Source organism: Chionomys nivalis, chromosome 11, assembly GCF_950005125.1.
Source record: "Chionomys nivalis chromosome 11, mChiNiv1.1, whole genome shotgun sequence".
In the NCBI taxonomy this organism is placed as follows: domain Eukaryota; kingdom Metazoa; phylum Chordata; class Mammalia; order Rodentia; family Cricetidae; genus Chionomys; species Chionomys nivalis.
The window spans coordinates 11,078,721-11,093,243 of NC_080096.1; the positions used below are offsets into that span (position 1 = coordinate 11,078,721).

The window sequence follows — 14,523 nt, forward strand, 5'->3', positions numbered from 1 at the left end:
AGTAAAAGAACAAAGGAGGACAGGGAGATGACTTTGTTATAGCGCTAACTGCAGTGGCTGTGCAAGCCTGTTGACCCAGGCTTGATCCCCAGAGCCCTTGATGGGTTTGGTGGCATCTGTAGTCTCAGCGCTCCTACCCCAAGATAGGACATGGAGGCAGAACTGCCTAGAAGCTCACGAACTTGCTGGCCTGAAGTATGCAACGCAGCAGCAGAAACAGGAGACCAAGTAGAGACAAGAACCAGGAGTTGGAGGCCAGCCTCCACTACATGCTGGGTTCAAGGGCCTGTCTAAATCAGAACGATATAGGGAGATGTAGAGGCACACAGGCAGGAGGAAGGTGAGTTGGAGGCTGTTAGACTACAGCATGAATCGAAGTCATTCTGGATTACATAGCAAGACTTTGTCTTCCAAATCAGATGTAAAACTTTGCCGCTTTCAGGTGTATAGTAAGGGCGTCTTTGTGTTTCTGTTTAAGCCTTCTCTTTTCCTGGCCATGTTCTTCATTGGTTGAATGTGGGGCTAAGACTCGATTCATTTACTGCTTTTCTTCTTTCAAAGTGTTCGATTGACTTGAAGAAAAATGTACTGGTGATCGGCACTACAGGCTCACAGACCACCTTCCTTCCTGAGGGGGAGCTACCAGAGTGTGCCCGCTTGGCATATGGAACTGGGCGAGAGGACATACGGCCAGAGGAGATTGCAGACCAAGAATTAGCAGAAGCCATTCAAAAATCAGCAGAGGATGCAGGTATTGGGGCTGACCATCTGAATAGTGCTGTTGTTAGTGAGGTGAAGGCCTTCCTAGGAATGGGCCTCGTTGTTGAGCAGTAGTTGTGTTCTCTGTCTTCTTATTCCTCTTTCCATCTCTTAATACTGTGGTAAGAAAGAAGCTCCTGGGGCTGGAAAGTAGAGCACTTGCCCAGTACACATGAAGCCCTGGGCTCAGTCCCCAGAACCACATAAAGTGGATGAGGTGGTACACACCTGAAATTCTAGCACTCAGGAGGTAAAGGTGGGATAGTTGATGGAAGGCTAGTATGGATATCCAAGACCCTGTCTCAAAAAGGAGGAGACAGGATGGACAGGGGTTTGCATTGCTATAGCTCGGCAGGTAAAGACACTTGCCACGGAAGCCTAGAAACCAGAGCGCATGTGAAGGTTGAAGGAGAACACCGACTCCACAGTTATGCTCTGACCTGTCCATGCCCACAAGTAGGTGCCATCATAGTAAAAGGATTCCTATTTCAGCAGATCAAGAAAAAAACCTAGGAAGCTGGGCCTGATGGCCACATCTTTTATCCTTGCACTCCCGGAGGCAGAAGCAGGTGGATCTCTGTGAGTTGGAGGCCATCCTGGTCTACAGAGCAAGTTCCAGGATAGCTCTGACTGTTACACAGAGAAACCTATCTTGGAAAACCGAAAAGAGAAAAAAGAATTTAGGTATAATGGCATATACCTGTGATAATAGCAGTCGAATACTGAGGCAGAAGAATCACAAATTCAGGTCAAAACAACAACAACTAGAGAAGCCTTAATCCCAGCACGACTCAGGAAGCAAAGCTGATCTCTACCTCTGTGAGTTCAGGCCACATTGGAACCAGGATCCAGGGCCGTGTTCAAGGTTAGGTCATTCTTTGCTTTCGTGCTTTAAAGCATCCTGTTTTGTTCATAAAGAAAGTTCTACAGTAAGCATACACTTTCAGATCAGCAGTATCCCTGGAAATGCATTTCATTTTCTCAGCACGTTTATTGATTTGAAGGAAGGCATTATTACTATGACTAAACAGTGAAAATGTTCACCAAAAGTGCTGCCTCCAAAGAAGAACCAGTGACGAGTGTAATCTTACTTTAATCAATTGTAGTACTTATGCTTGCTGAGGTCTCAGACTAAGGCCACATAGCAGTGCTTTGAATCCAGGTTCCCCTAATGCCTTCTGAATATGAAGAAAGATCAGTCTTCTGAGGAAAATGGATCAAGACAACTTCCCTGAAATTCCCCATCTATTAACAGAACAGTGACTCGTGCATTTTCCAAAAACTGAAAAGATTTAACTTTTAAGTGAATTGTCTTGAAGTCTTGGTGAGGATTATTTATCAATGTGACCACTTTGTGGTAGAGTGCGTGAGAATTATGAACTCATGGAATAACTTTCTGCCCAAGAAAGAGATAATATAATGTTTGAAAAGCTTTGTTATGTATCCGGGCAGTGTTGGTGCGTGCCTATAATCCCAGCACTTGGGAGGCAGAGATAGGTGGATCTCTGAGTTCGAGGCCAGCCTGGTTTACAAGAGCTAGTTCCAAGACAGGCTCTAAAGCTACACAGAGAAACCTTGTCTCGAAAAACCAAAAGAAAAGTTTTGCTATGCTTCCCTAGAGCATGTGTAGGCATGTAGCCTTAAACCTCTGGATCGTGTAGCTGATGGAACTTCCAGGTTGGCCTTGGTCATTTTGTGGTCCCACTTTACTATATGGAAAGTACGATTTTGGTTGCAACTGAGATATTTTTTGGAAGGAAGGAGAGAGAGTTTTGAGTTACCGGCAATCATTTTAATCTTCCTGGAGGGTCAGTGCCATTGAGCTCATCCACCTCCTTAGCCTATGGACGGCAATTTGGCAATTTCGACGGGCTGCTGACATTTTAAGATAGTATTTCCCCACACAGCCACGTGCCATAATTAGAGAAACATTAACTAATAGCAGCAACATTCCTAGCCCGGTCAGTAACACTTAGCCTTCTGAAGTGCGCATCATGTTCAGGGTACCAAAGTAACTGCCACCTTTTCAGGATCAGCAAAGAAAAGCACAGACCAGTTTTAGAAACCACCGATCCATGGAACCCTTGCTACTACACACGTAACCTGTGTTGATTTTGTAGTGTTCTAACCGTGTGATTCTGCAAAGTTAGACTCGATTTATTAGAAGAATCGACTTCTTGGGATCATTAAAATCATGATTCTTAACATGATATGTGGAAGCATTTCCAGAAAGTTGTTTATCTCTAGAAAATTATCAGGGTATCTTTACCCTCTGTATCCATCTACAGACTGACTGTAGGAGCTGTCTGGCATGTCTGTATGCTGGTTAACTGTGAAGAAGGCAGCATCAGGGACTTAGCCACTCTCGGTTCTCATTCAGAAAATGAATGAGAGACAGGTGTGCTGGCACCTGCCTATAAGCCCACGCTTGAAACGTCAAGTTCTAGGTCAGTCTGGTCTACATAGCCATACCTTGTCTCAAAACAGAAAAATAGAACTGTTGAGCAGTTGGAAAGCTTCTACCCTGCCCACTAACCCTTCTAGGTGGCCGTCAGGCAGCTCTTCTGATGGATCGACTTTGCCTCCTACATCTCTGCAGAGCTGTGAAATAATTTCTTTCCAAGTACAGTTAAAAATCTGTTGATGTAGAAACCTTGTTGGTTGTATTTGGAGAGAATTGAAGCAACCAGCAAGTCTTTGGGATGCCCAGGCTGTGGAAACATCCCTCAACATGGACTCCTCGCTCCTCATTTTAAGGATGGGAAGGATTGAAGACTACAGCCCTGCATGCTGTGTGGTTCTGCGTTCTTAACCCACGTTTGCTTGTCTGTTTCCTAATCCAAACAGAGCGTCAGAAGCCATGATGCATGTAGTGTGTGTGTGCTGCAGCTGGAGTGGGCCCCAGACCAGGTATTTATAGACGCCACATTACCTTCCATCCAGTTGTCCTGTGCTCTGAACAGTCTCTGTCTGGAACCATTTTGGAAACTCAAGACTTGCCATCTCTGTTTCTCCCTGTTCAATCTGGTTACAACTAGCCTGTATATACACTTTTATGTATGTTGGCATATGTACATGTAGGCTTAAATTCTTGTTTAGAGCGTTACTGTTTATGGGAACTGTCTAGGAGAGAGTCTTAGTGAAGATACTATGTACCCACCACCTCTGACAGTTGAGGACACCGAGTCAAGACTGTCGGCATTATGGCAGCTTGTTGCAGGTGATTTGTTAGATGTCTCAAGCCATTTTTCTTTGAAAAGCTGGAAGTCCTTGTACATTGGAAGTTTATAGAAGGACAGAGTTTTCATCTTATTGAGCAGAAATGGAAACTTGAGCCAGATGACTTACCCAGAATCATAGTAATGGATGGGCAGGGCATGGTAGTGCCTCCGGCATCCCCTTAGGAAGTTGAGACAAGAGGATCCAAGGCTTAAGACCCACCAGCCTAGACTGTGTAGTGAAACTTACTTGGGAGGAAAATTGTTAGCAGAACTTAGATTTTTTTCCTCAAATAGTAAAAACTGATACTTGGCCTCGTCTTCTGTCTTTGGCCTGACATGACCATAGAAGGCAACTGCTGCCACTTCTGTGCTGTCAGCAGGGCTGTGTCCGTCTGAGTATGTTCACTGATTTTATCTGGAAAAGCTTTGATGATAACAAGGGTTTGAGGCTGGTTGTAATTGGACTCATAGCATTTCATTCTCATTCTTTCTCTGTCTCTTTCTCTCTCCCTCTTCCTCCCTCACTCTCATTTTAAGGACATTAGGCATGGTTAATGTCCGCTAGCCTTTTTTTCTAATTCCCCTGTTGCACTAGCTGTTTTGGTTTCAGAAGGATGACGTACATGCTGCTCTTAGAGTGAGTCTACAGTCTAAGCCAGGCAGTGTGGCATGCGCCTTTAATCCCAGCACTCGGGAGGCAGAGGCAGGCGGATCTCTGTGAGTTCGAGATACTGGTCTACATAGTAAGCTCCAGGACAAATGACTACATAAGAAATCCTGTCTTGGGGCCTGAGAGATAGCTCAGAGGTTAAGAGCACGGGCTGCCTTTCCAGAGCTCCTGAGTTCGGTTCCCAGCAACCACATGGTGGCTCACAACCGTCTATCTAGTGGGATCTCATGCCCTCTTCTGACATAAAGGCTTATGTGAAGAGCGATAAGTCTTCTTAAAAATAAATAAATAAATAAAAAGAAAGAAAGAAAGAAAGAAAAAGAAGAAATCCTGTCTCAACCCAGAAAAGAGATAGGGTGTGTGGCCTTGGAATCCTAACTGCTCTCTGCAGTGTTTGGAAGCCGCCGGCTGTGCTAGTTAGTGTGTGTTGTAATGCCCGCTTAGTCTGAAGCAGTAGGAATGCTTGCTGCAAGTCAGACCGGACAGAACTGCATAATAGGGCCAGAGAAACAGTGCCTCCCTGGCATACATAAAGCACCACAGAAACTGGGAACAATGATGCATACCCGTAATTCCAGTACCGGGAGGACCAGACTTCTACATCAAGTCAGAGGCCAGCCTGGGAGAAATGAAATCTAGCCTCAATGAATGAATAAATTATTATAGTGTTTAATCAGATGAATAAAATTTTGTCTGCTTCATCTTGTTTTGTTTTTTGCTATGATGTTCTAGAAACTTGGCTAGAAATGAAATCCATTATTTACTTCTTTATTTTCTAGGGATCTCTAGGCATGTAAACCCCATCTCTCTTGGTTGCCCCACTCTGTCCCTAGCATACTTGCTTTTGGATTTCTTCTGTGTAACTTAGGCTCTCACTTGAAACATAAGAAAGTGCACTGGAGGCAGTGTGGTGGCCCATGCTGTAATTCCAGCCCCCAGGAGGCTGGCATGTGAGGATCACTGATAGTTCAAGGTTCATCACTCTCCCCCCCCCCCCCCCCTTAAATATAAGAAGGGAAAAGAACTCAATGAGAATGCAAAATTCCCCAGCAATAAATAAGCATGCCTGCTTGACATGATGGGACACTCCCAGCAGCCAGCATTCTAGGATCAGGCCAGCTCAGGCTACATAGTGAGACCCTGCCCGCAATAAATACACGCTTAGGTAAGCATCTATAGTGTGAACACTGACACAGCCGTTATGAAGTGCATGCTGACAGCTCTTCATGTATGGAATTTAGTAATGTTTATTAGAGACATACTTCAGATTCAGTGATGCTAACTCATCATAGAAAGATATGTGTTTTTTTTTAGCCTCATGTTTGCAAGACAGACCTAAATTAAAATACCCGCTTTTATTCTATTGAGATTTCATTCTTTGATAATTTAGTGATCTAACTTTTCCTTTTTTTCTTTTTCTTTACCAAAAAAAAAAAAAAAAAAACACAGAGAAAAGCAGTAAAGAATCTACCTCACTGGGAATGTCATCGTTGCTGACTTCAGATGGGTTCGACCATCCAGCCCCTTCTTCAGGGCAGAGTCCTGAGGTTGGTAGCCCCACGAGTCTTGCTCGCTCTGTCTCTGCTTCAGTTTGCGCCATCAAGCCCAGTGACCCCAATAGCATTGAACCTATAGCTATGGAGGCTGTGAAGGCTTCGGCTGAATTCCAGACAAACTCTCCGAAAACAGATCCTCCTCCTCTGCAGGGCCTTCCTGATCTCACTTCCCCACCAGACCAGAATCCAGCTATGCCTTTGCATAATTCATCCGAAGAAGCATTTGTTGCAGATAATTCAGAGAAGTTTGCTGTTGGAGGAACCCAGGGCCTCAGAGTTTATCTCCACACCAGACAGGACACTAGTTTATCTCTTACAACTACTGGGGTGCATGAGCCACAGAGATTTGTGAAAGAAAAGAGTTGGCATCCAGAAAATCAGAATCCAGGTCAAGTGAATGGCCCTCAGCAGCCCAGAGAACCACACAGAGGGAATGGTCAGCAGAGTGCCCCACACGACCAACAATGTCCCTGTGACACAAAAGAAAATCAACAGGACCAAGAAAACATTGTCAGTTTGGAAGCTGTGATGAAAGGAGATGAACTACAGACAAATGCTCGTCTTTCAGATACAGAGAAAAGTCTTGTAGCTTCAGGGCACTATAGCTGCTCATGCCCAGAAACCCTGATGGACGTGGATACAACTGAACGGTCTCTGACTGCCGTGTGCAGCTTCATGGGTGGGCAGGATGCCAGCATCAGGAGCCCTGGTGCACCGCATCTTACTTCAGATAATCCCACGGTGGAAATGGAAGCAGGACACTGCAGCCCCTCACCTGAAAGCATGGAACATTCCATCTCAGCTTGGGATTTGCAGCCCCCAGAAGATAATGTTGAAGTGTCTGCGATGGATAGCAAAGATAGCAGCGCTTCCTCTTCCCCTCTGAGTGACCACGGTCAGCCCTCTGTGGAGGCAGCCGAAGAATTTTGTTCATCTGTCACAGTGGCCTTGAAAGAACTGCATCATCTTTTGGTCATTAGCTGTAAACCAGCTTCGGAAAATGCACCTGAAGATGCTAACTGTCGGTCAGAGATGCAAGCTAAGAGCCAAACAGGTACTTTGGACCTTTCCAGAAGGGGGGCCCAGAGTGAGAATTTGACCCCTAGTGACCAGTATCCACAAGTCTCCTGTCACCAGACCACCTCTGAATCAGAGAAGACAGAAATTGTAGGCACCACACCTTGTCTTGGCATGGAGCATGAAGCATACACTAGCTTCAGGGGTCTGGGTGGTGGCTTGTCACCTGGCAAAGAAGGTGTCCCCAGACCAAGGGAGTCTGTCGCCATAACCTCAGCTAAACCATCTGATCAGCCACATTGCACCTCAGGTGTGGAAATTTCACCCACATTTGCAGCAGGTGAGGAGGGTACCCACAGTCAGCCTTCCGAGCACGTGCAGAATCCAGACACAGACAGGCCGGAGACCAGCAGTGTTTGCCCTGGAGCTGCGCCGCCTTCCCGTGGATTGGACCCACCTGCCACACAGCACTTGTCTTCTCCCTCTGCTCTTCCACCCTTCATCTTTCCCACTGCAGATGTTGACCGGATTCTTGGTGCCGGCTTCACTCTGCAGGAAGCCCTTGGGGCTTTGCATCGAGTTGGTGGGAACGCAGACCTCGCACTTCTTGTTTTGCTAGCAAAGAACATTGTGGTCCCTACGTAATTGTGGGAAAGCAGCTAGACCATACCCATTCCCTCTGTGAAAGCTCTCTCCACACAGACACACTCACCACATACATACACACTATATGTAGAAACCAACCTGCAAGCAAAATGTTGAGCCAGATTTTTTTTTCCCGGCCAAAGTAATTTATGATCTTTTGTCTGATGAATTTGTCTATTTTACTTGTTTAAAATTTGGGCCTTTTAAAATGTATTGGCAGTATGTGCATACAAAAGCTTTTTATTCTCATTAAGATGATGTATTCTGTAATAAAACAGATGGTTTTGTGTATAGCATACCATTTTAGATGAGTGAATGCTTTGAAAGCAGGAGGCACAAGAACCCTGCCACCCATGCAGCTAGGAACAGGCCAGCCGCCGACTGTGGCTCTGGCTGTGCTGTGTGCAGAATGTGGCTTGTAACGGGAAGCTGGAGGAGAATTCCATAACTCCTGGAGTTGTATGTTTTGATTTGTGTGCTCAGGGTTGACATTTAAATAGGGTGAGCGGGAGGGCTTAAAACTTGGGCTGTCTTGTGCTTCATAGACTGCTGCATGGTTTCATTGGCCAGATACCTTTATGATGGTGGGTGGGGCATGGGGGATTCACATTAGAGTGAACACGGTGCTACTTGTATTAAAAAAGGGAAGGGGAAAAACTGATCATAATTCCATTTGCAAATGTCAAGGACTGTGAGTAAGAGATAAAAAACACTGGAATGAACTAGATATAGGGCTTGGGGCATCTCACTGACACCCCAGCCCTCAGTGGCCAATGGTCAGCTGCCAGGAGCCTAGCTTCTAAAACACACCTGCTGGGAAGGTCTTCCCATGCTCACTCTGAGCTGAGCGAGACTGAGTTAGAACCTTCGTCCCTGGTCCTCTTGGTGCTTAGACTGATCATTCTGTGAGTGTCCTTCATGGCAGTGGGTACAACCGAAGTTCTGACGAGTGGCCTTGGTACAGTTCCATCCCTTTCTTTCCTCAGGAGTTTGTTTTCTAAGCAGGATCCATGTTTGTGTTCACCACGTTGAGTTAGAGTGGGGCGGAATGCGGAGATGCGTTTACCGTGGCCTTTTTAGTGTGAGTTCTCGCCTTGTAGGTCGTTCTGTGGGCCCCACTGTGCAATAATCCCTCCAGATAGTGCTGAAAGCATCCTTTCCTGGAACATAAACTGTTGTCTTAGATGTCTGGCAGGAATCTGGAATCTTGCTTTTCTCGAAAAGGATCTTGAGGATAATTCCTGATTCCTGGTGAGAGTTTGAAATCGGTTTCTGGACTTAGCACTAACTGATTTGTGTCTAAAGTCCACTCTCTCTTCTCCTCTCTCTCTCAAGCTTGTTCTTTCCATCAGAATTGAAGTATTGAGCGCAGATGGGTTCATATCTCAGGAGTTGGTGAAACTTCAGGGCACTTACAGGGGTCTGTTCTCTGGTCCATTTCTTTTTGCCACGCTGCTTGTGCGTCAATACTCACTCCAGCGACACGATGGCAGGTCACACACAGTACCATGACCCTTTCTGGAGTTTGGAAGTGGTTGCTGGGTGGCCTTGTGTTTTCCCTTCTCCATTAGGCACTCAGAACATCAGGCTAGCCGAGAAGTTCTTTGTTTCAGACAAGCACAGCCTGTCTGCCCTTGTCGCACCAAAGATGAGCGTGTGACACTGGGAACCTGCTCCCAGGGGCTCTTGCCCGGCGTAGAGTCGTGGCTAAAAGATCAAGAGCAACATACTGAGGCCTGGTGTTTGCTTTGGGGGTGGGGTATATTTTAGGGTTACAAATCTTTGGGGCCACAGGGTGGGGTATGTAGAGAAGGTACTGATGACAGACAGCCACTACTGCCCCCCACCCGCACCCCAGAAGGCCTTCTGAACAGAGGAACTGGCATGCAAGACCAGTGGTTTGGCCACTGATTTTTTTTACATGGATGATGGGAGAGAGCCCTAGGCGGTGTCAGATACCGGTCTGGAGAAGATTTCACTACAGTAGCTTTTAATGACTCTACATGTCATGTATGTTCATTTTTGGAAGCAAGCTGATAGACCAGATGGTCCTTCGGAATCCTTGGACGAAGCTTAGCTCACTCGCCAAATACTTCATTCCTTTAGGTCATTACTTTTCAGCATAGTTACTTTTGAGTTTTAAACTCTTGTCAAGAATAAATAAAAGACCAGGGATGCTGGCATACACCTTTAACCCCAGGAGGCAGGCAGATCTCTGCGAGTTCAAGGCCACCCAGAGCTACATTAGTGAAATCCTGTGTAAAAACAAAGGGGGGGGTGTCTTTTTTCTGACATTAATAGGAAACTAAAGTTAGGAATTGACTGACTGAATTAAATTGAGCAGTCATAGAACAGGGGACACGAAAGGATGTGACCCCAGTGGACCTTCATTGTCAGATTTCACTTAGCTGACTCCCCAGGGTTAGACCACATGATCGTACATCCTAGTGTGGAGCGTGTCGGACTACAGCCATAACCACAAGGGGCAGCTCCTTTACCAAACATGTCGGCACTTACCTCCAGTGCTGATCTCCATTTATGCACCAAAGAGGATTTTCTTGTAAGACTTGTGCTGAAGCTGGTGTGCAGAAGGGGCTTGGTAGCCAGACAGCGCAGCTGCAGCTGGAGCTTTGGCCCTTTGGATGTGCTAGTTCAGGCCTTGAGACCGCCATAAGCCTTCATCCCACAGTTTGGGCTCCGTGGTGAAGATCCCAGCCCCTCTGACTGCGGTGTCTACCCAAAGCATTTCTCTGGCAAGAGGAAGGATTTCATAACCAGCTTGTGTAGTGTCTGCCTGTTCGTCCCTCTCTACAGCTTTCTGTCTCCAGCGAAAGCCATAAGAATCTGTTTCAACTTTTCAGCTCATGTCTATAAATAAATATGTAAGCTATCATATAGAAGGTGATTGACAAATATTCTGCATAGGTCGAAAAGCAGCTTCTGTGTCTACAGATGCCTGCACATCTGGCGGCTTTTCTTCCTACCATGTATATAGTAAACTGCCTTGCAAATAGCTATGCAGGAGAGTCAAGGCAAATCTCCTTGTTGTATGTTTTTTTGTTGTTGTTCTTTTGTTTTTGTTTTTTGAGATAGGATCTTGCCATAGCCCAGGCTGGCCTCAAACTCATGGCAGTTCTTCTGCCTCAGCCTCTAGAATGCTGGGATTATAGGCTCACGCCACCATGCCCAATTCACTCAGTGCATTCCGATTGCTACCTGTGATGAGCGTGACCGATGTGGCTGAACTGGCTGGTGATGCAGGAGCCTGTGGCTGACTAGAAAGACAAAGGTTACCATGTACTTCCCTCCTGGAGAATGAAGGCTTCTCATCTCAGTAGTTAATGTAAGATAGCATTTTGTGTTTCCTGGGAATGAGTTCCTCTTTGACAGCAGAAAGTCAACTCAGCAGTCCCTGAGGGCTGGCACTGAGCTCCTGTGCGTGCGTTGCCTAATCCCCTGAATGTTGGCAGAGCCGCAGGAGGGACTTCGGGGTGAGCCTTGGATGCACTTGCTTTTCTTTTGTGCCTTAATTGTTTTTGACTAGCAGAAGCATCACATATTGGGAGTATCAGGGAGAAGTCAGAGGGCAGCTCTCCAGGAGAAGGCTGGCCACAGGGTGTGGTCCCTGGCTCGTTGCCACTTTGATTCACTCTTACCCTGCATCAAACATTGGGTCTCCACAGATAGGAGTTTCTGCATCCTGTATACCAAAAATGGTTTCTTCGTGTTTCAAAGATTTTCTGTTTTGTGCTTTTAAGAGAAATCAAGCCGGGCGGTGGTGGCACACACCTTTAATCCCAGCACTTGGGAAGCAGAGGCAGGTGAATCTCTGAGTTTGAGACCAGCCTGGTCTACAATAGCTAGTTCCAGGACAGGCTCCAAAGCCACAGAGAAACCCTGTCTCGAAAAACCAAAAAAAAAAAAAAAAAGAGAGAGAGAGAGAAATCAAATCTTACATTCTAGATAAGAAGTCAGTTCCTCCTATCAGGCTGTGCAGTATGGACAAGAGCCCATTGATCATCAAACATTGAGTAGCCCTGAAGCCTGGGAGCTCAGCGGCACCTGACCCAGACTGGAGCCTGGCCTTAGAAGCCTTCAGTCTAGGAGAGACATGAGGCAAGGTTTAACTAAGAACTGTTTTTACCTATTGGCATGCTTTTGTTTTTGAGAAGAGATTTAATGTAGCTCAGGCTGACCTTGAACTAGTAATCCTCAAGCAGATGGGATTAAGAGGTTATAGGCACATTTTATGATGTCTGCATAGCCTGCTTTCATTTTTAAATATACTTGGTTGTAGTTTAGAACTGACTGGGAAAAAAATCAAGGCCACAATGGAATCAGATGCTGTAAACCTAGAGTTATATTTTAAAATGCTTAGTTTTGTTTGTTTTGTTTAAACAGTTAGGGGCTGGATGTGGTGGCATACACCTTTAAGCTGTAAATGCAAGGCCAGTCTGGACTATGAGGAGAAACCGTCTCAAAATGAGTGGAAATAAAAATGGATTGGGGATGTAGGGGAATGTAGCCCACACTGCGTGACCCGAGTGTGACACGTGCAGGTGCAGGTAACCCCAGCCTGGAGAAGTAGAGGCGAGAGGATCAGAAGTTCAAGGTCATTCTTGACTACATCTTGAGTTTCAGGCCAGCTTTGGTTACATGAAACCTTGTCTCCAAAAAGTGGGGGGAGGGTTTTTGTAGAACACTTGCCTGGCATGTACAAGGCCCTGGGTGTGACCCCCACCCCAGCACTGCAAAGAAAAAATAGTTTTAACTGAAAATTTAGTAGAAATAACTGAAAAGATGCTGAGGGATCAATGTGTAATGCTGTTGACCAGAAAGGAGCAGGCAGGAGAGGAATCAATTACCTTTCCTTCCCTGAGTATGGATGCCACACTGATTCGGGTGGGTGTGTGGCATCCTCCGCCCGCTGGTGAGCACGGCACGACCATCTGGGAGAGCAGAGCTCGGCAGAGGCCTCTGCGGTACGCTATTTAAGGCGGCCGAGTGCAGTGTGGAACTGGAAACGCAGAGCAGAAAGAGTAGTCGGTGGGATGGCAGGCAGCGTTGCTTTGCAGAACTCTGCATGTTCTGCAAGACATTCTCCAACCCTCTGAGATAGCCCAGCGTGTGCATTCCTGAAGCGTAGGAGAGTCGCGTGTTAGTGACTGTTAGGAAACACACTCAAAAGTTAACCAGTGATTAAGACTGGGGCACTGGTGAGGAGGGGCTGTGTGAAGTGGGGGGGGGGCTGCTAAGTTTTAGGACACTAGCTAGGGAAATTGCCAAGAAAATAGCTCAGAACATAGGAGTTTCTTTACCTGCAAAGTTTGAACCACAGATCAGGAGTTGGCATGGAGTGCAAGATCAGATTGCTTCTTACAGAGCTGTGCTAAGTAAACAACCTAAGACGGTTTTGAGTGGCTAATTTGGGTAAGGGGCATTTTCCCTGGGCCTGTTCAAGTGATGGGCAGTGATTGTACTTAGAATTTGGTAGCCCACAACCTACAGACTTAAATATCAGTGACGTGCAGAGTAGATCTGTGTTCCCTCGTGAGCCAGCCAGATCTGTGTTTACAGGCTCCTTGACTGGACCGTAGAGCCTGGGAGACACATGGGCTCGCACCATTCCACCCCAGTGCTTAGGCGCGTGTTCTTCCCTGCCCTGCACACCTATAGTTCTGGCGACAGACACCAGGGGAATCCTTTGTGTAAATCGAATCTGCTCTGTCACACATCTTATTAGAGACTAATTGTGCATTTGTATCCGGATCTCTTCATGGTGAGTTGGGTAGTGGCTTCAACCCCTAGCAGAGGCTTGTTCAGTGGTTTCCTGCCCCACTTGGCAGGCCGTGACTGGGAAGCCTGCTTTGCTGCATCTTGCACCTGTGTGTCACAAGGTGTCCTGGCTTTTCTTGAAGCGAGGCTGGTTGGCCCAATCTGCTTACCAGTGGTCCAGTCACATACGCATGCTTTGAGAGCAGGAAGACAGAATTTGTGGGAGCTGTGCTCAGTCATCACAGAGTTGGTCTTGTGCCACTGGTTAGGACCTGTCTGCAGCTGGACGCACTAGATGCCTTTGAGTTTGATTTTCTTTTCTTTTTTTTTTTTTTTTTTTTGGTCACACTTTGAAATATAAGTCAGCCCTAAATAATCCAAACACTTTATTTTATTTTTCTTCTTTAATAGGAATTTTCTGAAGAAAACGTGATGTGTAAAACCTTTGATATTTAAGATAATAAAGTTTTTATCATAAGAAGCTGTGTTTGATCTGTTCTTTTCAATTGAGATGGCTCTTCGCTCCAGCCCTTTTTCCTACCAGCCTTTGAAATTGCTTCTGCCCAGGTACTGGGGCAGTGTTTCTTGCACTGTGTTCCAGAAGGAATGAGCAGCCACGAAGCTGACTTAGGTTGCTGGGGATCTGCTCCCTGTGGATATAAGATGAGCATGTTGTTGGTTGGTGCAAAATAATAGACAACACTGGCAGTGGGTATCAGCCTGTGGGTTCCGACCCTTTGGGGCACCAAACAACCCTTCATTGGGTCACCTAAAGCCGTGGGAAAACATTCGCATTATGATTCATAACAGTATCAAAATTTACAGTTATGAAATAACTGTAGCAATGAAAATTTTATGGTTGGGGGTCTCTACAACTTGA

General features: G+C 46.1%; 1 protein-coding gene across 3 annotated transcripts in view; it reads left to right on the top strand.

Moving 5' to 3' along the window:
• LOC130883365 (protein DDI1 homolog 2) overlaps positions 1-8,164 on the top strand; it is a 45,697-nt gene extending 37,533 nt beyond the window's left edge. Inside the window, exons 8-10 of one of the 3 annotated variants that reach the window (XM_057783648.1) lie at positions 562-751; positions 3,607-3,669; positions 6,100-6,234. In XM_057783648.1, the coding sequence (XP_057639631.1) occupies positions 562-751; positions 3,607-3,623 (207 nt within the window). In that variant the 3' untranslated portion in view covers positions 3,624-3,669; positions 6,100-6,234. Of the gene's footprint in view, positions 1-561; positions 752-3,606; positions 3,670-6,099 lie in introns of those variants that run through there. The other 2 variants (XM_057783647.1, XM_057783646.1) reach the window with 2 other exon arrangements.
• Positions 8,165-14,523: the final 6,359 nt, after the last annotated feature.